The sequence below is a fragment of the Molothrus aeneus genome, chromosome 3 (genome assembly GCF_037042795.1).
Source record: "Molothrus aeneus isolate 106 chromosome 3, BPBGC_Maene_1.0, whole genome shotgun sequence".
Classification (NCBI taxonomy): domain Eukaryota; kingdom Metazoa; phylum Chordata; class Aves; order Passeriformes; family Icteridae; genus Molothrus; species Molothrus aeneus.
The window spans coordinates 1,528,359-1,551,915 of NC_089648.1; the positions used below are offsets into that span (position 1 = coordinate 1,528,359).

The window sequence follows — 23,557 nt, forward strand, 5'->3', positions numbered from 1 at the left end:
GGGCCACAGTTTGAGGTCACAAAACTGCAACAGCAGCATGAGCCCATTGTGCCTCCAGTCCCATGGCACAGGGCAGGTTTAGCAAGTCCGGATTTGTATTTCAAGCCCTGGAAATCCTCAGATGCCACCAGGGTCTGGGAGCTGTGGGAATCCACAAAGTCAGAGGCTTTTGCCAAAGCTGCAAAAGGCAGGCCTCAGAGACAGCAGAACTGTGAGCAGAGCTAAGCAGCAGCCATGAGATTGGTCACCAGAAAAATCATTTAAAAAGTAGAAAAGCAAGGACAAATAAAACAATGATCTGTGTATTCATGTCTAGAATAACTCTCTAAGCTACAGAAAAGTTTATCTAGTGAGATATTAGGAAGTTTGAAGCTTAATCATGGGGCTCTGTGCATTGTGCTTTAAGGCTTACAAGCAGGTATTGTATTTGAAATAAGCATTGTTTAAAACAAAGGTACCTGTGCTTGGTGGTTGGATAGAACTACTGTCCATGTGCTTTTGCTTTGTGGGATTGGTCAAGAAACTCATAAAGTGAGTTGTGACATTAAGTTCTGTGTCTGCTGCCTGGGATGTGAGCTGCTGGCATCTCCCCATTGTCAGAGCCATGGAATGAGAGTGGTGCTGGACAATAAAGCAGCTCAAGGCAGTTGCAGAGCAGCCCCGTCCCGTCTGTGATTTGTGCACAGCCCCCGGCCGGCGATAGGAGCCCCCTGCAGAGCCCCGGCTCAGGCTCTGACACTGCTGCAGACTGGCACTCCTGACTGGCTCATCAGAGTCACCACTGCTGCTCCACCTTGCTCTCATCACGGAACACCATGGCAACAAAGGAGCAGCTCCAAATTCTGTGCATGACTCGGGGAGGAAGTGCCTGGTTCCTGTATATGCAAACTTGGATCTAGTGCAGGATGGGCAGCAGCATCTGTCACTCCAATAGCCCACATCATTACAGCCATGCAGCCAAACAGATCACAAAAAGATTGCTGCACTTACCATATTCCTGGCAGGAATCCAGGGAAGCTGCTGAGTGGCCATGACCAAGTACCAGCATAAATCCAAAGGATCTGGAGTGATAGCTGGGGCTAAATTCCTGCATTCTTCACTGTAGGAGCCTTACATTGTTCTTTTGAAGCCCACATTTTTAGCTACAATATTAAGCACTCCAAAGAAGGTGACATGCCATATCCAGTGACATCTGTAATTACCACACCAAGGCTCTGTCCCATTGTAAACCTGCTCTGTAGGCGATTTGTGAGAGCTGTTTTAACATAACACAAACACAGCAGAGTGGCACAGTCTGTGTGCACTGAACAGCAGCTCCAGGAATGAGAGAAAACCCAAAGCCATCCTTTGGCACTGGCAGAATTCCTGCATGAGGACACAGGACGTGCCCAGGAAACTCTGATATCACTCCAGACAGAGCTGTGAAGCAGCATTTGAGACAGGAAGGGCAAAGAGAGGAAAAAGGACCCTCAGTTTTAGCCTGAACCCCTGCAAATATTGACTGAAATGCCAGGGAAAAGTGGAGGCAGAGGGGGGGAAAAAAAAGCTTCACTCAGCATTATGAAATGTCTTTTGTCAGTTCTCATCCAAGAGGAAAAAAACACATTTTCAAGGAATTAAGAGATCTTATTTTAACAGTCAGCTTTGCAACAGGACTAAGATAAGCCTTTAGATAATTCCAAACACACACAGTGGCTACAAAAGGGCAGATAATTTTTCTCTTCCTCAAAGGCTGAAAGGTCTAAACAATTTGGTGAGAAAGTGCAAATATTTCAAGTCTGCCAGTCAGAACAGCTGGATTGACCTCCAGCTTCCTTCACCTTGCCTACACCCCCTCCCTGGGTCCTTCATTTCAGTAGAAACACAGATTGGAAGTCCAATATATTGTGAAAGAGGGATCTAAATGTGGGTATGCAACACAGAGCCATGCAGCAGACACTGGGATGAGCTGTCAGTGACAAGACAGGTTTGCAGTCAGCACACTGAAGAAATCTCCCTTCTGGCAGGAGACAAGCAGAGCCTCTCTTGAGGCTGGTTTGGCATGGTTTGGAATTTACTGCATGCAGGTCTGAGGAGAGGAGCCCTTCACCTCATCCATCCAGCATGGATGGCACCCCTGTGCTCCTCCTGCAGCATCCCTGACAGGCTCTCCCAGCAATTCCCACTGGCAAAAATGCCTGCAGGTTGTGTCTGCCAGGGGGGAGGAAGCAGAGCCCCAGATTTGGCTGAGATCCTCTTCAGGCATGGCACTCATTAATGCCAATAACCCAGCCTGCCCTGCCACAAGGGTTTTCCAGGCAAGCCCTGCAGGGTGCTGAGGGATTCGTCCCCCAGAGAGGGGGCACTGCCTGCTGAGCTCCTCCAAACACCATTTCCACAGACACACAGCACTCCCAGCAGCTGCTGAAGCATCTCCCTTGGCTGCCAAGCACTGGTTACTCATCAAACACCTCACTGAATTATGGACCATTGGAGCACTGCTACAAATCACACTGCTTTTAAGGAAATGCTGCTTTTTAAGTAAGGATCAATTGAGGATCTGAACCTAAAAACAACCCTCAGCTTCAGGGGAAAAGGCCTGAGCAAGGAACTGAAAGGCAAAGTTCCACTTGCTTCAAATTCCACAACCACCATAACCAGGGATTTTGCTGTGTCAGGGAAAACATTTATATATTATAGAAATATAAATATAGATATAATATATAAATCATAACATATTATATATTTAATGATTCAGCCTGGTCTTCCACTGTGGTATGTTACCCCAATTTACAAGGATTTTCTCCATGGACAACATGGCCCTATGCTTATTTTACTAGCTAGCAAGCAAATCCAGATTCAAAGCAGAAAACCACCTTTATTTTACTTATCTCTATTTTTAGGGAAATTAAAGAGTAAACCCATTGCTGTATTGTTCTAAAAGCTGCCTTAAATACAGAGTATTTTGAAGATGTCCCAGTCTCAAAGCTGAAAGTGCCAAGATAAGTACCTAAATTTTGGGATGCACTCCTAATTTCCAAACATCAGTGTTCCACTTCATAACACCTTTTTATTTAATAAGGCCTGATGTCAAACTGTCCTGGGTCAGCCCAGGGCAGCCAGAATTAAACTAAAAGAGCTTCCTTTAGAATTTCATTACTGCTTTAACAAGGCTCCAACAAGCATCACTCAGTGCCAAGCAGCTCTCCCCTGCTCATCAATATTGTTTCATTATGATTCTCATTAGAGCACTTGCTGCTGTTCATCAGGCAGAGATCACCAACCAGCTCCCTGGGTAGGGAACCACCTGCCCAAATTACCCACAGGTTCCTCCAGTGAGAAATACTGTGCAGCAACCACGAGCTGGCTGTCAATAGAAAACACAACCTGAAACCCAAAGAGAGCACCCAGCCCATGGAGTTCTGCAGGTTTGGGGCAGCCTCTGTCACCTGGGGCACCCAGGGGTGGCACAGCCCCAGCCCAGGGCATGGCACAGCCCCAGCCCAGGGCATGGCACAGCCCCAGAGGTGCCTGCAGAGGCAGAGGGCTCAGCAAAGCTCTGCAGGCACACTGTGCCCAGCCTTGGGATCAGGGGCAGGATCTGGTAATGCCCAGGCTCAGACAGCACAGGAGCTCTCCGGGATGAGGCACTGGGCTGGAATTTCACATTTGATGTGTGAGTGCAGCCCTGAAATAGCAGTGCTGTGTGTCCCCCAGCTGCAGGGGGATAATGGGGCAGCTGAGTGCTGACATGCCCTGCAGAGCCAGGACTTGCAGACATTCTCCAGCCACCAGCAGCTCTCAGGGACAGCAGAACACCCTGTTCCTCTCACAAGATGCAGAGCACACCTGGTACAACGGCATGGCCCAGCCTCCACAACAAAATCCAGGCACTGGAAATGTTCCTGGGACACAACAGAAGACAAATCTCCATCCTCTACATGGCAGCCCTGCTCCTTGCCCACACTGAGAGCACGAGGAAGAGCTCAGCAACAGACCTGTAACACCACAGACTGGGTCTCAGAGGTGAGAACCTGCCCCTGCTACTGGGATTTGTGCTCACCAGTAAAGGGTGGACACTGGGAAGTCCCACTGCTAAACGTGCCTGTGTGGAGATTCACTGGAAGGAGCAATGGAGATGAATCCTCACCTCCTGCTGGGCATGGAAAGGCAAGACAGGACACAAACCACAGCCAGGGGAAGGCACAGTCACCCCCTTTTGGGGATGTGACACCCTCCAGAGCCTGCTCCGAGACCCAGCAGCAGAAGTGATGCCTGGCAAGGAGGCACAGCAGCACAACAGACCAGGATTCTGCCTCCTGCCTTTACACACCTTCCAACCCAGTGGAGCAACTGCAGGAGACTGGCACTGCAAAAAACATCTGTACAGTTAGAATAATTCAAAATCACACACACACAGTGAACCTAAAATTCATTCATTTGCAGCATTCCAAGTATTTTCCCAATGCTGGGTTAATAGAAGTTGTCAATAAAGAAAAGACAGGACTGAAAAGGTTCCCTAGGACAGGGATCTATAGAGTGCCTCATGTCCTCGCACACCAACCCCAAACCAAAAAGGAAAGCTGTGGGGTACAATGGAGCACTGCAGAATGTGTACAATACTAGAATTGTAGGAACAAGCAGGAGAAGGAAGCAGGGTCAAATCCACATTTTCAGTAGTAAAAAGCCTTAAGGTAAATAAGGCAAGGATTAGTGCAAAACTGACATTTATTGCCACTCACTTGTATTTCAAGACAACCTTTCAAACTCCTCAAATTAAAAAAAAAAAGGCCCAAAATTTCACATTTCTAACACATTTGTCCCATGGCACTGATGAGCAGGGGAGTGTGTGTGTTCACACAGGAAGATCACATGTATGGAGACAGAATATATCTGATTTAAAGATGGTTATTTTTGGAGCACAGCTGAAAAAAAAAACCAAAAAAAAACCAACAACCCCCACTAAAAAATCCCTGGAAGCATAATAGGGAGAGGAAAGAGCCAGGATGTGAAGCATTAGGGAGAAGTGAATCCAACAGGCACACCAGGAGATCAGCCATCCTCCCAAAGACCAGGAAGGCTGATGTGCTAGCAGCCAATTTTTGAGCCATGCTAATAACAGGTCAGTCAGCAAAGCTGACGCTGCACATTCAGCCAAATCCATGTACAGGCTGCAGGCACCAACACAAGAGACTTTTTTAATTAAAGAGGCAAAGAAGAGAGGGCAGGCTGGCTTGTGGCTGTGTTTACTGCAAGCCCTGCTCAGCTGCAAAACACACACCAGCCCAGGAAGGCACTGAGGGGATGTTGGGCAGCTTGGACACAAGCTGTCCTTACTGAGATATTTAAATTGAAAATTGCAACAGCCAAACAGTCTCCAGCAGACACACCATAAAAATCTCTTGCATAAAAATTCAAATTTCCAATTTTCTTGTAACATTTGACATTGACATCCATCTACAGCCACAGCTTCCCAAGTCTCAGTCCTTTTAAACAGAAGACACCCTACAATCTCATCTTTAGAGGGAAGTCACAACCCATGCTCAATAGAGGGCAAGGAAAATATCCTCACATGAAGAAAAATGTTAGGATTGCTCTCAGTACCTGAGAAACCAGCAGCACATAAATTTGGCTGACTCCAGAGTCATCCATCCTCAATTTTTAAGGTTCTTTGGCTTCCTCACTTCAGCAAAGGGATCTGTGTTGTGGATTAAACCCAACATCTCACTTTGTGTTCCTGCCTCCCTCACAAGCAGGGAGATCTTCAGCAGTGGGAAATGCTTATAGAGATCTGTGTTTGATGTAGTACCATTTCCCTAATGGGCCTTGAACAATTTCCATGTTTTGAAAGCAGAGAGATTTCCTTTAAATCAGCAGCCTGATGGGAAGCTGACCTCCATGAAATATTTCCTCCCATTTTCATTGTCTGTGGCAATTCCCTACCACTTTCCCAGTCTTCCTTTATTCTGCTCACATGCTGATTTTTAAGCTGTTGGGAAAAAACCCACGAGCTTCTTCTCAAGTTCCTAATGCACCATGGTGCCTCCTGATGCCACACCTCAAATTCATCAATCACAAAGAGTGCAAAACCCAGATTATTCACTGTGCCACCATTATTATTGCACTGCCTGCTCCAGGTTCACTCCCAATTTCCAGTGCCAGTAGGAAGCAAAACCTCACATCCCCATAACTCCTTGTCCCAAGGATTCCTCATCCAGATTCCCAGTGAAAGGATGAGCAGGACCTCCACAGAACCATCTCCACCTTCCAAAGCCTGAAACCCCTTATCCTTAAATTCCCAACTGAAATACAACAAGCAAAAATGAAAAATCAATTTTTGCTCTCAAAACTCAGGGACAATCTGCTTTCAGCTTGGCACTCAGTTCACACCTGCAGGAATGGGCTAAGTTTAGAGCAAAACCATTTGTTTATCAACTCCACTTTCCCTTCAGTAAGAGAGGATTGTGATCTGATGTCAAAAATGTCCTATGGATAAACAACTTTGCCAGTTTTGCCATTATTTCCCCTTGTGCCCATCTGACACTGGAGAATGTGCAGATGCTAATTAGAGTTTGCTTTTTATTTTTACCCAAGTCCATGGAGAAGCCTTAGAAGTAGTGGAGCACTGAGAGCACAAGGCATCTCATATAGAATTTAAAAACAACAAAAAACCCCAACAAAAAAGCCCCCCACAAGTCTTGCTCATGCCTGGTAGAATGCCAGGACATGGACCTGGGGTTTTAAGGGTTTAAGGTTTGGGGTTCTCTTGGGTTTTTTAAGGGTTTAAGTTATTTAGGTTTTTTTTTTCTTCACATGCCAAGAGAGAAGTGTGAATACATGTTTAATGATGCAGTTCTTGGATGTTTTCAGTGCTGAGATGCACAACTGAGCCACCTTGCTCTTGAATAAATTAAGCCAAACAGCTGAGATTTGGAGCAGGTATTTTTAAACCTGGTACTAGTAAATATTCCACTCTCATTAAATTACTAGGTGTGTTTTAAATATTGATATAATAACTTCAGTCTTTACTGTATGCTTGTCAGGTGTACTGTAAAGCATATAGAGATGTAATGTAAATCTAATTTTTGACCCATGGGGCAATACAAACACCAACCCAAGTGTTTTACAGCTCTGCTTCAAAAGACACCAAAGAGCTCCTTACCTAAGAGGCAAAATCCCCAGCAGCTGGAAAAACACCGCATCATCTCCCATTTGGAAGAGGGCAATGGGATTGCCAGAGAATTTACAAACATGCTGAAGCCAGACCAAATCCTACAGCCCTCAGGCTCCCCTTCCCACATTCCTGGGTCTTCAGGCCTAAAGGAATCAGGATCACACCAGGACACAAGGAGGGAGAGGAGCTTCCAAGTCAGAAAAACCCTCTCATCTTTCATCCTCAGGAACCCCTCCATGCACTCTGAGAGCACAAGAGAGGCCCGGCACTCCCGCCCCAGAGGCCCCGGGCCCAGCTGCAGCCTGCCAGCACCAGCTCTGCCAGGGATGCTCAACCATGAAAACAGTCCTGCTCCTGTTAAAAGAGAAACTTCCCCACCTTTCCCCTTGGAAATTACAAAACTGTCAGTGAAAAGGTGAAAGGTGCCTGTGCTCAGCTGGAGCTGGGCTCTTTGTCTCTTTCTCAGGCAGCACTGACAGAACTGAGGACACAGCCTCAAGCTGCACCAAGGGAAATACAGGTTGGATATTAGGAAAAAGTTTTTACAGAAAGGCTGCTAAAGTTCTGGAATTATCTACCCAGGGAGGTGCTGGAGTCCCCATCCCTGGGTGTGTTAAACAAAGCCTGGATGTGGCACTGGGTGCCAGGGTCTGGCTGAGGTGTTGGGGCTGGGTTGGACTCGATCTAGAAGGTCTCTTCCAACCCAGTGATTCTGTGTGAATTCTGTGAAAAAACTGAATAGGATCAAGCCTCTCTGCCTTGAGATAGCCTCAGCCTGTCAGTGTGGCAGGAATGGCTGCCTGTGAGTATTTCTGTGGCTTCGCCACCCCATTTTCCCCTCAAATGCACCTAAAATCTGAGTGAGGAGTGGTGCCCTGCACACGCTGGAGCTGAAGCCCTTGGCTGGGCTGTCCATGCTCCAATGGCCCAGGGCTGAGGAGGGGAGCTCCAGCCTCACATCCCTCCCACACAGGATCAGCACTGGCAGAGCTTCTCAACAAACACTTGCTTGGGACAAACAAGATCTTCCTCTGTTTACAAGAGACAGCAGAAGCTGCTTCAGGCTCCCAGGAACCGGGCACTAGTGTGGAGTTTTAGCACACACTGCTCAGTGTCTGCTCCTGGGGCAGTGGGTGACACTGGCTCCACATGCCCTGTCCCCAGCCTGCTGCCATGCCACTGCAGCTGCCCAATAAACCACACACTGGTTTACTGCCCTTCAAAATAAAGGGCAATAAACCAGTGTGTGCTCCTGAGAGGCAGGACCGCACACAAACCACCCTCAGACGTTTAAACCCCTAAATGGATCCAGCCCAGAAGCAATTAGCTGCTCTCCTCCTCTCCCTCCTTCCCTTGCTCAGTGGTAGAATTGCACTGAGTCCATGGCTAAGTGCCTTCTCCCCACATCCTTCTGATAACAACTTCCAGACAAAGGATGGAGGAGCAGTAACACTCCAACTGCCTGACAATACCTTTTCCTTCTCCTAGTCTGCCTATGCATCCATTAATACATTTATCCATAGACAGAAATCAGTCTTTGTCTGGCTCTGCTTTGCTAGCTGGGCTAAACACACCAAATGCTTCCAGCCTCTGCTCATCTCCTCAAAAATGCTTTTGATTATCACTCCTTTTTACTCCAGCAGACTTCTCTTCACCTGGGTAAATTTTGATTTATCTTTCTTCCACACTCATGAGCAGAATAAGAACACATGGAAGAAATGGCATTCTGTGTTAAAAGAAAAAAAAAAAACAAGAAATTGAATTATGTTTTAGTCAGGTCATTAAAAAAACCAACACCACAATGAATATTGTCTGGATTTGCTGTAGTTAAGAAATGTTACCTAAACAATAAGATAAGTAACAGACATAAGCTTGTCACATTAATTAATTTTTCTTTTAAGTCCCACATTGAGAATCATTCAAGTAATAATATGGAATCAGCCAGCAGTCTGCATACAGATGAAGAAAATATTCCAGAACCTTCAGCAATAAAAGAACTTCATGCTGGAAAACACAATTAACATCAGAAAGCTGTCCTGCCATCTGCTCAAAACAAAGGGTATCAAGTATTACCAGAAAATAGGGAAATGCTATGGGTGCTGTGATTGTGGAGGATTACCCTTACAGGTGACAGCAAGGGAGGCTGAAATGTGCAAGTGCACAGTGAGTGTGTGTCAAGATGCAGGACACCAACTGCAAGGTTGGAGCTTAAATTAATTACTGAGCAGACCTCCAGACACAGAAATTGCCACCTATTTGAAATTGTCTCTCAGATCTGGCATATCCTGAGTGGAAGGGATCTTTGTGGGGCTGAAACTACAAATCCTGGATTGTCTGCGAGGAGCACTCAGGTCTGAGACTAAACTGCAAACTGGTGCTGACTTATTGATCAGAAAGCTACAGGGAAAGCAAGGGAAGCATGCAAAGCCTGACCTTGAGCAGCCTTTTGGGCTGAGTCCTGCCTGGGCTGCAGAGCCTGGGAGCAGCAGGAGAGCTCCAGGTGGGACACTGAGAGTGCTCTGCTCTCCATCCTCACACAGCTCTGGGCTCTGGCTGCACCAGGAGAGCTCCAGGGGGGACACTGAGGGTGCTCTGCTCTCCATCCTCACACAGCCCCAGGCTCTGAGAGCACCAGGAGAGCTCCAGAGGGGACACTGAGGGTGCTCTGCTCTCCATCCTCACACAGCCCCGGGCTCTGAGAGCACCAGGAGAGCTCCAGGTTGGACACTGAGGGTGCTCTGCTCTCCATCCTCACACAGCCCCAGGCTCTGAGAGCACCAGGAGAGCTCCAGGGGGGACACTGAGGGTGCTCTGCTCTCCATCCTCACACAGCTCCAGGCTCTGAGAGCACCAGGAGAGCTCCAGGTTGGACACTGAGGGTGCTCTGCTCTCCATCCTCACACAGCTCTGGGCTCTGGCTGCACCAGGAGAGCTCCAGGGGGGACACTGAGGGTGCTCTGCTCTCCATCCTCACACAGCTCCAGGCTCTGGCTGCACCAGGAGAGCTCCAGGGGGGACACTGAGGGTGCTCTGCTCTCCATCCTCACACAGCTCCAGGCTCTGAGAGCACCAGGAGAGCTCCAGGGGGGACACTGAGGGTGCTCTGCTCTCCATCCTCACACAGCTCCAGGCTCTGAGAGCACCAGGAGAGCTCCAGGGGGGACACTGAGGGTGCTCTGCTCTCCATCCTCACACAGCTCTGGGCTCTGGCTGCACCAGGAGAGCTCCAGGGGGGACACTGAGGGTGCTCTGCTCTCCATCCTCACACAGCCCCGGGCTCTGAGAGCACCAGGAGAGCTCCAGGTTGGACACTGAGGGTGCTCTGCTCTCCATCCTCACACAGCTCTGGGCTCTGGCTGCACCAGGAGAGCTCCAGGGGGGACACTGAGGGTGCTCTGCTCTCCATCCTCACACAGCTCTGGGCTCTGAGAGCACCAGGAGAGCTCCAGGGGGGACACTGAGGGTGCTCTGCTCTCCATCCTCACACAGCTCTGGGCTCTGAGAGCACCAGGAGAGCTCCAGGGGGGACACTGAGGGTGCTCTGCTCTCCATCCTCACACAGCTCCAGGCTCTGGCTGCACCAGGAGAGCTCCAGGGGGGACACTGAGGGTGCTCTGCTCTCCATCCTCACACAGCCCCAGGCTCTGGCTGCACCAGGAGCAGCCTCACACTGCCCAGAGCCACTGCTGGGCAGCACACACTGCACATCACTGCCTTTCCCTGCAGCACAGGTGGAACACAAGGAGAAGGGAACAAGAAAACCATGGCAGAAGCAGCTCAGGCAACCAAGGAGTTCAGGAGCACTGCAGGGCTACACCGCCAGCTCTCTGAGCTACATAAAAATACAGCACAGGGGAGTGGCTTTCTGTTTGCTTGGTTGCTCCCTCCCAGCAATTCAGGTAATTTTACTGATAAGGCACAGCAAGCAGAGGGGGTAGATGGCTGCTTTAAGCAGCACACCCTTGTCCAGCAGTGATTTACTGTTCCACAGACTCACAAATGGCTTCAGGGATGGCTGCTGCTGCTCAGCCTCATCCCCACACCTCCTGCACTCCCAGGAAAACGTGCCTGCCCAAGGAAGCTGGCAGCTGCCTTCTCCCACTCCATCAACGTGCAGCAAGGCTTATCTTTGCACACACACAAAATAACAGGCCTTGCTGGTGACAAAAGCAATTGCTTAAACAAAAATAACATGGGGGAAAAAAGAGAAAGTGATCACATAGAGCATTGTCCTCATACTTCTTCACATAGTTCCACTATCATCACAGGATGACTTCACACAAAGAGAAGGAAATTAAAGAGGATCTCCTATATAATGTCCTTTTCTCATGTATTTGCAATCTCACTATCAACACGAACCCAAACACTCCGTAAAAGCTGAAAATGGCATTTCCTTTCCAGTCCTTGCACTATCAGCACCCCAGCAGATATAAATTTACTTTCTTTAAATGGGCACTGCTAGAATGGTGTTTAGAAACAAGCTTCACCTAGTTGTCATGAATTATTAACCAGAAAAAATCCCTCTTGCTCTTTACAGAGTCTTGATTTGCAAGTTTAAAAACCAAACTGACACTTAAACCTCTTGCATAAATACCCAACCTTTAAAAAAATGCTCTGAGCATTATAAATACATTTTTTCATGAATATGAGAACAACAATTCTATAAATAGCCATTCTTCACAGAATTGCTCCGAGACATTGTTTTTACAGACAACAGTAGGAAACTGAAGGAGGTCTAAGCGCCAAACACATTAAAAGTGAAATAAACTCTCCAACCAACTCTGGGTTTCCACTTATTCTTACAAAGTTCATCGTTCTTTTTTAGCTTGTACAATTAGTTTATGCAAGGGAAGGAACAGGCCAAAAGGCTGCACTGAGTCCTGGCACAGGATTTACACTCAGTGTAAATCAGACACAGCTTCTGAGGGCACTCACTGGCAGCAATTTAATTTAACACAGCTCTGCCCTGTCAGCAGATGAACTCACCACTGCCCACCACAGCCTTGCAGGAGCACAGGCAAAGGCAGCATCTTCATCAGAAAATGAGAAAATATGCTTCCAAACAGACTCACTGCAAACCCTGCTCCATCTCCCCTCAAAAGCAAACATAGGAAGATAAATAAACACAATCTAACATAACAAATTGCCTCCCCAGCGTGCCTGCACGTTTCATGGCTGCTCTCTCCTCAAGCTATTTTTGCCCTGGTATCTAAACAAAATAACAAGAACTCCCAAAAAACAGCAGCACAACTGGTGCACCAGGTTTCTGCAGCCAGAACACTACAAGCACACATTGGGGTTTTGTGGCAGACACTCATGCAAGGCCAAAGCTCAAGCACTACCAAGTTCAACACCATTTTCAGCAGGGGGCCAGCACAAGCACTTACTTGATAAGTGCTTGAAAATTCACCTCTGTAACGAGGAGAAACTCACTCAATTCCCAGTTTGGATACAGTGTTCTACAACACCAACTGCAACACTCATTTTCTGTATATTTTGTATACAAACCTGGGTACCAAACAAGCTGCACCCAGGTGCTCAGGGTGCTAACACTTATTTTCTATATATTCTAAAACACTTGTCTGCTGTGCCAGGACTGCACATCACACCACAGAGAAAAAGAAGAACCATTCTGGAGCTGGAAGCTTTTCTCTTACCTTATTTTGATCTGTCCAGTAGAAGAAAAATCCCTGTGGGTCTGTTCTGAGGATAATTGGAGTCACAACAGTGGAGTCCTGGCAGAGAAAGGACAAACAAGAAATCCATGTCAGCACACAGAACACATAATTATGCACAAGCTGCTTTGCCATCCGTGCTAATGAATTGCAACATCCAGGAATTACCCTGAAGGTATCACTAGCAAGATGGCACTGAAAGAATTTAGTATCACCTGCCTCATCTCCATTTTTCTGACATAATGTATTTCCATTCCTGTGGAGGCAGCACCTAACAACTGCAGGCTTGTCAACACGTGGAGTTAACCCAAAAAAAGCTGTAAGTGGGTGAAGTTCGACAGGCAAAACACCCTGGATGTCAAACCAGAGCCCACCCAGTAAAACATCACAGCCAGGTGTCCACTGCCCACCTTGACCTGACTTCACCTTCACATAGCAACACTAAATAGCTATAAATTTTTTACCATTTTTATCTATATATTTTATCTATAAAATATATAGATACTTATATATTTTATCTATATAAAATATATAAATATATATATTACCTATAAAACTTTTACAAAGGCTGAATTGGCCTAGAAAACACAATAGCATTCCTTGCCTTAAGATTTTTGTCAGTAACATTCCATTAAGATTATTTTTTTTTTTTTTTAATCAGACCATGAATATTTTAGTAATGGGAATATATCTGTATTCCACCTGACTTTCAAACTGTTTGAAAAGCTGTCTAGTCTGGTAACATCCACAGCTCAGGTCACTTAAAACCAGGCCCATTTCTTAGCACACTGAGCAGGGCAGCCTGGTTAAATAAAATTCCTGTCTTCTGGATGACAGCAAAGCCTGACCCAGGAGCCACAGCTCCAACCCAAACCTTTTCCAGAGCTGGGAGCTCATCCCATCCCTCATATCAGGCTGCCCAGCAATACCTGACCCCACTGCAGCCTGCTCCTAACAGGATTCCTCCTCTTTCTCTTCTATTTTCTATGGCATCCATAAAGACACTGCTGTCTCAAGACCTCTACCCATTTTTCAAACTCAGTTCAGGAGTTATGGAAGGGGCACAGAAGGGAAAAAGTACAGAATAATACAGAAAAATTGCAGAATTACAGAATAATAGAAAAAAAACTAATACAGAATAATACCAAAAAAAAAAAAGAAAAACACAGAAAAAAAGACAAAAATACAGAAAAATTGCCTAAGCCTCAGCTCCCCAGAAAGCCAGGCTAAACACACAGTTCCTCCTCAGAAAGGATTTCTATTTCTGTTGAGGTGCTACAGGTATTTTACAGCTTTAGCATTCACCTATTTCCAGAACAGAAATGTGTGAGGTCAGTCCACATGGCTTTGAGGAAAAAAAGGGGCTGTAAAAGGTTCAAGTTTAAATCCAATCCAATATTTCAGTTTAAATTCAACATATTTCAGGGTGGAGTATAAACACAAATAAAACACAAATAAAACACAAATAAAACACAAATAAAACACAAATAAAACACAAATAAAACACAAATAAAACACAAATAAAACACAAATAAAACACAAATAAAACACAAATAAAACACAAATAAAACACAAATAAAACACAAATAAAACACAAATAAAACACAAATAAAACACAAATAAAACACAAATAAAACACAAATAAAACACAAATAAAACACAAATAAAACACAAATAAAACACAAATAAAACAGGAATGTCCCAGGTGGGCCCAAAGCTCTGTCACTGACCATTAAAACTCTGCCCTTCCCTAAGAGAAGAGACATGCAGAATTTGCAGAATCTCATTTCCCCTCCATTTCTCCCCAGTTTTTAACATCCTGTACACCTGAGAGCTGGGTACTGTTTGAAGCAACATGCAAATTTGGGTTTAAAATATATCAGACCCTGAAGGAATCTGTATCCACAAGAACCTAAAAAAGGGTTCTTAGACCTCCACTATTCAAAAGAGGAAAAAAAAATCCCTTTTCTGGAGACATAACTCTTTTTTTGCTTATTTCATTGTGTCATAAATGTGCATGAAAACATAAAATGAGGAAAGATAAAGACCAAGTGTCCTCCTGCCTTTGGATGAGGTCCAAGGAACTTTGGGGGGAAAGGGAAGGAAGTGGTGGGAAGCAGACACAAAGCAATTCTGCCTAGGATGAACTAATTCTGCTGCTCCTTCATTTCAAACCAAAGTGTGTTTGATGACACACAGCTCCTGTACATGTGTAAAATGCTGACCAAAATCAGGCTCAAAGCAGAGGATGAGGGGGAAGAACCTTCAATATCTATCAGTGGCCTAAAGGAAACTTGATCATGAGAGGCTGAGTCCTACTCTGGGAATTTCTGCTCCAGAAAGCTGTTGGGTTGTGCTGAGGTTTTTGTTTGGCTGTTTTTTTAATTAACTCTGACATCAGTCACAGCACAATTAACGTGCTGATGAACACGAGGATCTGAGAAGAACTTTGCACAAGTATTTGTGCTGGAAGTGCCTCAGGAACTCCTCCATGCAGCCAGCAGCAGCAATAAAAGCCATGTGCACCATGCTTTATATGTTCTGCAAGTGAATTATAGTGAATACACCCTTGTAAAGCCCTGACATCAAATGCCACGCTCAGGTCTGGGTGTGGAGGCATGGAAATAAACCTTGGGAGGCAGCTCTGCAAGTCCTTCCACCCACTCCAGGGCAAAGCAGAGTCCTCTGCCACCTGGGACAGGTCTCTTGCTGTTATCCCACTCTGCATAGGCAGGAAACAATCAAAAGGACTCCTGCAAAAACCTTCTGCAATATACATTCAAGAACAGCAGCAGTTCAAGGCTCTGAAATGGATATTTGTTCCAAGCAACAACTGTCTGGTGCGTTTATTTACAAATATTATTGCACTGGTAAGGGAATGGCTGTGGTTTATGACCCATAGGACACACCTGCAGTCATTTATGAGCATCCTGAAGTCCATTAATTCGATTTCCTCACCCAAAGAGCTGACCTCATAACTCTCCTGAACAGACTGACCAACCATACACAACTCTGAACAGAAGGGTTATGGACAGAACACAACAGAGGAGGAGGAAAATTAAAATAACTAACAAAACTTCAAGGACAAACAAATCAGGGGCAGACACTCATATCTCCCCTAACCCACTCAGATGCAAAAGTGAGAATAAAACAGAAAAAAAAAACAAGTGTGTTGCCCATCTCAGAAGCTGAAGGGTTTGGAAATCTAAATGTGTGGTAGGAGAGTAGCCTATATCCTATATCCATCCCTCTGGATATTAACAAAGCAGCCCCTTGAGCAGCAGGCCAGGCTCCTGGGGCAATTCCAGGTACATAAAAAAGGTGCAGGATGAGGTGAGCAAGGCAAAAACCAGCTGTGACCAGAGGGGGTAGAGGGCCAAGAGAAAGGGAGAGTGTCCCATCAGTGCTGCCAGTGCCTGTGGGTTATCAGATGGTTAAATGCCACCCCTGGGCGCTCATGCCAAGCGGTGCCCTGGTGGACCAGAGACTGCCCCTGCCAATTCCTGGGAAAAGCGGCCCTAACCTGGCTGTCCCAGTGCTGTCTATCACACAGCCTCAGCTACAGAGAATCATTTTTAAAGGGCTTTTAATTTCACCTTTAGAAGTCCTCCACCTCTCTCTTTGCTGACTTAGGGCCAATTCTCTACTCTCCTCCAGTCCCACAGCCTCAAAGGAGTTTTGTGGCTGCTCTCTACTTACTCCATTAAGTTGCCTCCTAATTGGCTGCTCAACCTCAGAGCCTGCATTAGCAATATTCAGTGTTTTATACTTTGAAACAAAGAGGTTTCCACTTTTATGCCCAGAAAGTGCCACCAGGAACTCTGTGATCCTCACCAGCCAGGCACAGCAGAGCACAAGCACAGAGGATCAATGGACAAACCCACAATTAAATGGCTGCTTCAAGGTCTGGTTTTAAGAGTGGGGCCCTACCTGTAACACCAGTGAGCAGAAAGTGCCACCCCCATTCCCCTGCTACTGACCAGTAAAGATGATCACACAAAGATAATTAGTGAAGAGGTGAAAGCTGGGGTTTAGCTCCTTCCTGACCCTATTTATGACAGCACCACCATGGCCTGGCTGTGCACAAGGTGGAGGCTTTTATCCCATGACCACGAGCCAGAAGAGCTCGTGTTTTAATAAACCACATATAGACAATGATGATGTTTCTTAGAAACAGCTGCAGTCAAAATTCACATCAACAGATTCTCCAAAGAAAAGCAGAGCAGCCTCTGTCCTCAGCTCTTCTGACAGATGGGACTCATGACACTGCCTTATTAAGGCTGGCTGCTCTTTCCTGGGTTTGCCTCAGATTTTCAGAGACACTCAACATGTCCAAATATAACCTGAAAACTTTTACACATCATTATTTCACTTGCATGAATCTTCTGGAAAATTTCTGCCAAACTGCAGAAACACCAAGCTAAGAATATGGACTCTTTCTGGCAGAGGCAAAATAGTCTTGAACATTTCTTTCACTTTGGCCAAAGGGCCTAAAATCTGGCTGAGCAAAGGTGTCAGACCTGGGGACAGCCCCTAAGAAGAGTTCTCCTGCCACCCCACAAGCCAGGGGGATTCCAGGCCTGGGGGAAGCAGAGAAGGAGCAAGGGAGAAGGGAGAGCAGAACTCCAGTTTGCACAGGGGCTCAGCAGACACCTGAGAATTCCAAAATACCCTGAGTGTACTCACACCGGGACTAAACAGGATCACCAGACAGTCAGAACTCAGCAATTCCTCAGGCTGAACTGCAGTGAAAGGAACAAAGTTCCCACCCCATCTGCAGTGAGCCCCTGAAATACTGGGGAAGGGTCAAAATGCCCTCTTTCCCTGAGGGCAGAGGAACCAAAGCTGCCACAGGCTTCAAAGAACAAAGAGACACGAGTCACCTTCCCTCTGGGGCAAGGACAAAACCAAACCAAACTGGAATTGATCTTAGAAGTGTAAAATGAAATTCCACTTGCTCAACAGGAACATGCAAGAAGATATCCTTCACAATCAGAGTTGTTAAACCCTGGTGAAACTTTGATGATTTCTGTCCTGGGGTGCCATCACCATTCTGCTGCTCAAACACTGCAAGTTTCGAAGATCTGCCTCAAATGGGATTTCTCAGAAATCTGTCCTACCCCACCCCATCTCTCAGGATATCCTCACTCTCAAGCTCATGAGCCTCTTACTGCGTTTGTTTGCTTGATCCCCTAAATGCTGCAAGCTAAACACTCAAGAAACAGAGAATAAAGGGAGAACTTTAGAGCAAAGGCAGTGAAATGCCAACCAGGAAGATTTTCACCATGGCCACAGAGTTCTTGTGTGATGCTGAGAAAATAATTTAAACCAGTCTGCTCATCAGCATAAATGCTGCCTTCTGATTTTGAGAGAACACTGGATTACATTTCCACATGTCATTTTCTCATTTTCAGAGATGCTGAGCTCAAATTCATCCAAAACCACTGGGGAGGCATTCTGAACACCTAACAGTGTGGCACTGCAGGCTGAAAATTAGGTCCAAGGTATCGAATCACAGATAAAAAAATTAGGAGATTTTAATGTTGGTCTCTTTTTGGATCTACAACAGAATAACTGGAAACTGGAAAATTTTTTAATTTAATGGGCCTTGTGAAAATAAATTAAAAAGTGCTTATGAAGCATTTACTTTCTAATAGATCAAAGACTGCACAGTTAGAAATAGACTGCAAGAGTTAATTGTGTGTTAACTATATCACTCCAAGTTTGGTTAAAAAAACCAAAAGAGTCCTGAGCATTCAAACACTGAAGTGAGGAAAGCACACAGTGCACAACCAAAGCCACAGTTAACTTCCCTCTCCCAAAGAACGTTCACTTACTGAGGAGCTGTTTTCTGGTTTTCACTTTCCCGTGTATCCACCAGCACTCCAAAGGGCTCCCAAACTCCACTGACAGAGATGTCATCAATGACTTGAACATCAGACCTTCCCAGGCAGGCATTTAACCCATCTGCAGCAAATCCAAATCTTATTTCCCTCCCACACTGAAGTTATAAAGAGCTTTCCAACAGAGCAACCAAATTCAGGCTTTCCAATTCACTAAATATTAACTCTTAGAAATTGTAAATTCATTTTCCTCTGTTGCAAAAGACCAAAACCACAACTTGCACGCATTCAGATAAAATACTTTTTAAACAGCCCAGAGCTGATACTTGTTTACTACATAAAGATTAGCAACAAAGAAGAAACAACAAAACCTCTGGAATGCCGGACTTGACCTCTTCACTCCAGACTGAAAGCGCTCACAAAAAAAATAAACTCTTCAGCTTATTGTTTTAGTTTTATACACACAGAACAATGGTTTCTCATTTTTCATGTGCTCACTAATGTACTGGAGTGGCAGGCTTGTGCACAGTTTAAAAACAAACAAAAAAAGGCAGGGGGGAAAAGAGTTATTTTAAGTAACTTCTGAAAAATTCCAAGTTGTTTATTTGTTTCATCTCAGCTTATCCATAACAAAGATGCTCTGATGTTATGTTTACTTGTAAGGTTAAAGGGCATACTCTTGATAGTCTTCTTTAAAACATGCTAAACAGAGAAAGAAGCCTGCAAATCTCCAGAGCATTCACTCTGAGCTTAAAAATGCTTTATTAAGACAAAGTGCTCTAAGAGAAAGGCATTAAAAACCTTAAAAGACCCGGGGTTCTATTTTGCTGCTCACCTGGGGAAGTTCTGCAGCCACTAAGCAATGCCTCCAGTCAGGTTTGCTGCAGTAATCCAGTGCTTAGGGAAAAAAAAAGATGTGGCCAGAAAATTGCAATCCTGGCCCTCAGTTTAGGTAGAATTCACCTTAGCAATACACTTCACTTAAAAGTGAAAGTAAATAGTGTGAGCCACAGAGAGATCAGTCAAAATCTTTATGCAAAGTACATACTATCACTAGGGAAGATAAGAAAGGCTTTAAAGCAAGAAATGACAACAAACCTATTTTTGAACCTACACCATCATATTAGCTTGCTAGAGTGTGCCAATTACAGCTCTCAGAAAATATCAGCTCAGCTGTGCTCTGGCTGTTGAGCTACTTAAAGACTCAGTTATGTCTATCTTGTTCCCACTATAGGCCAGAGAAAAACAAGGAAAGAATCAGCCAGGGCAGATTCTGCCCTCAGGACAGATAATTCCTGGGAGAAGTTGCTCTTTATACTCAAGTTTCCTTACCCTTCTCAGCCTAGCAACACATTCTGCTACATTAAGCCTAAACTCTTACCAAAACAGTTTCACCTGTGAACTTAATTACATTTATTTATTAACCCCCTGGAAACTCTGATCAGGAAGAGCTGCTGTGAGCACAGCAGAGGGGATGCAGCCAGTCCTTCCCCCTGCCAGCCAGTTCTCTCCAGGAATACAAGGGCACGGCTGTTCAAAGCCAGGGCAGCAGCCAGGAGGCTCAGGGAGAAGCAGCTACAGAGGCCCAGCTCAAGAAACAACTTGGGGCAGCTCAGCCAACTATTGTCTGACTCAGGCACACACATGGACACAGCCACAAAAAAAGACCAAAGCAACCAGCCACGTTTATCTTTGACAGATTCCAAGAACAGCTATTTCTGCTCAGTGCCTTGTGAATCCAAAACTACACACCACGAGAAGAGACCATTCTGAAATTTGCTTTCTGACCTGGAATACTGTTACAGAATACAACACCAACAGCGTGAGGAGAAGCAAAGTTACAGGACAACAATGAACTGTTTGACTTCAGTGCTTCACACCCTGATCCCAAATGGAATTTGTGAATAGTGTACCAGGCATTACATGGGGGGGAGCAGTGTTACATCCGATCCCAAGGCATGAAAGTGACTTGTCTTGCAAAGCCAGAGCTTTTTAATTGATCCTAATGCTTTCTCAATTTTGAAAGTGAAGAGGGTGTGCAGAGGAGATGGGATTCCATGCCTTCCACCCACCTGTCTGTAACCTGGAGTGATGCTACTCAACACAGAATTCCTTCAACACCTCTCACACTCTTGTTTAAATGCTCCCAGCATTCCCATTTAAAAATTCTTCACGGTTTAAAGCTCAGCTAGGAAAACTTTGCTTTGGGCTGAAACTTGGTACAAGTGGTAAGAATTCACAACAACCACTTCTGCTTTGTGAAACGCAAAGCAAAGTCAGTAGGACCATCTTTAAACTGCAACCCAAAACAGCAGGGAAGGGAACAAGGAGAGGATGGAGTCTGCCCCAGTGCACAGGCATGGAAGAACTGAACTCCCACTCACAGTGAGAAGAAATGGTGCATAACAAACATCGGTGTGCGAGCCAGAGGAGACTCCCCTCCCTTGAAACCTTGGATTTTGTGGGGCTTCTACTGCTGAGAACACTCAGGAGGGCTGCAAGACAGGAGGGCTGCGGGGTGGGAAACGTGCAGATATACACACAATGCACAGTCAACAATGAGTTAATGCCAGAAATGTTCATCACAGTGTGCCTAAAAAAGCATCAATTTTCACAGGGCTGCCAGTGAAAGCACTCACTAAACACAACAGGACCCAACTCAGCCACACGCTCCAGGTAACACCTGTTGACTGCTGAGTAGCATCTTTAACCCAAAACACAGGTATTTCTCCAGAATTTAGCCATGTTTTATCAGTGCAGCCTTCAGGTTTACAATTGAAAATCTTTTTACCAACCAGCCTTTAGCAAGCAGGTGAATATCCATTATGCATGGAGAACAACTATTCATCTTTTAATGCTACCTATAGAAACTACAATTTGGGAAATAGCACTCTAATAACTTAGAGTGTTGGCTGATGGCTTGGGCTTTCAGTCTGGAGACTCAGTCTTTAGCTCGACCTCTGCGTACACACGCGGAAATTCCTTGGTAACTTACCAAAAATAAAACAATAACTGCAAATGACAAGGTTGCCTTTTCCTACCCTAAGGAAAATGTCAAGCAAAGAAAACGTTTTCTCATTCAAGCCTAGTTCCTGAACATGCAGAACCTGTATCAAAGCCACTGTTTGGTACGCAGACAAGGTCAGTTTCCTGAGCCTTTCAAAAATGTGTTCGCTTATTACTGTAAACAAAACTTCACACCACAAGTTGTTTGGTTTCTGATGTTCTCTTTCTCCTTGAGAGTGTTTATCACAGGTTTACAGGGGTCAGGCTCACACGTTTGGCTGCTGGACAGGCTGAAAGCAGCGACAAAAGAGCGAGATATAACAAGCCAAGTTACACACGAGCTGCTCCTTCTCCCTCGCTGCCGTCCCTCCAGTTGTTGCTGTGGATGTCTTGAGCACAGCCAAGCTCACAGCAAACACACAAGAGCTCTGAAACAACTAATTCTCAACACTTCTCCTGACATTCAGACTGCCTGTCTTCTCTCCCAACAATTTCTCTGCCTCGGCTCGAGTCTCTGTGGCCCCAGACAGCACTCTCAGACTTTGTGGGGCACCTGCTCCTCCGTGCACAGCTGAGACACAAACAGCCAGCGCTGGACTGCCGGAGCAAGAGCCAGCGCAGGACTCGTCCTGCTCTCCTCCTCGGCAGGCTTTGAAAAATGACAACTCTGCCGTTTAGCTCTCCTTTGCTCCCAAAGTGTCCCGGGCATAGCCAGCGTGCCAAGCAAGAGATCCCAGCTGCTCTACCAAAGGTGAGGTGGAAACCACGCTCCTTTCCTAGGTGAGGCTATATAAATGTAAAGGGCTGGGAGGCAGCGAGCAGTGAAGGGAAAGCAGACGTGATGGTGAGGCCAGCCTCATGCCCTAAGGAGCCAAGGAAGAAAAGGAACTAAGGTGCCCAAGGGTACCCGAACTGGGAGAAAGCATCAGGGCTTGACAACTCCACCAGAACGAGCGAGACAGCGCGAGGAGCAGGAGCCAGAAGGAAAAGGAGAGGCTGGGAGGAGGAGACGGGAGGTGGAACGAGAGAGAGCAGGCTGAAACAACTCTGTTACGGGGACAGAGGTGGCAACACGCACACCGAAACGCGGGAGGCGGCAGAGGAAGGCGCTCCCGAAAGGAGCCAGCCCAGCGCAATTCCACAGGACAGCCCTCGCACAAAGTTTGCCCGGCGTTCAGCCGCCCGTTCAACCCCTCGGCGGGGCAGGGGACACCTCCGTGGCCGCCCCGCACCGAGCGGGGCAGGGCCCGCAGCCCTCCGGCCCCATCGCCCCGCAAACCCCGCCGTGCCCCGCCGGGGGAAGGGCAGGGCTACTCACATCGTCCCACTTGACGAATTTGACGCCTTTCTTGAGGGTTTCGGAGACGCAGACGGGCTTGAGCTGCAGAGCGTGCACCCCTGGCTGTGCCCCGGCCATCTGCACCGCATGGACGCGCTCGCTGTGCCCCGGCGCGGAGGAGCCGCGGCAGGCGGCCGAGGCAGGAGGGACGCCGGAAACCCGGCAGGGAGGCCGGCAGAGGCGGCGGCAGCGGGCAGGGAGGCGGCGAGGGCGAGCGGCTTCACTGGCGCTGGCCCAAGGAGCTGGCGCGGCAGCGGCCGGGGCGAGCCATGCGGCGGCACATCCTCTATATACCGCCGGCCCGCCCGCTGCTCGCACACACACGCACGCACGCAGGGCACGGAGCCGCGGCGCTGCCCGCTCCGCTCCCTCCCTCCCCGCCTCGCCGCTCCTCCTCCCGCCAGGCTCGGCCCCCGAGGTTCCCCCGCGCCCAGGGCAGCGCCGGCGGCGCCGCGGCGCCACCTCCCGGCCGCCGGCACCGCCCGGTGCCTCCCGCACAGCACAGCCCCGGCCGCCGGCACCGCCCGGTGCCTCCCGCACA

At 46.8% G+C, this 23,557-nt stretch overlaps 1 protein-coding gene across 3 annotated transcripts in view; it reads right to left on the minus strand.

Moving 5' to 3' along the window:
- PLCB1 (phospholipase C beta 1) overlaps positions 1–23,296 on the minus strand; it is a 328,677-nt gene extending 305,381 nt beyond the window's left edge. Inside the window, exons 1-2 of one of the 3 annotated variants that reach the window (XM_066546016.1) lie at positions 22,996–23,294; positions 12,811–12,888 (exon numbers count right to left, since the gene is read on the minus strand). In XM_066546016.1, coding sequence (XP_066402113.1) covers positions 12,811–12,888; positions 22,996–23,094 — 177 coding nt within the window. In that variant the 5' untranslated portion in view covers positions 23,095–23,294. Of the gene's footprint in view, positions 1–12,810; positions 12,889–22,995 lie in introns of all 3 variants that reach the window. The other 2 variants (XM_066546017.1, XM_066546018.1) reach the window with 2 other exon arrangements.
- Positions 23,297–23,557: the final 261 nt, after the last annotated feature.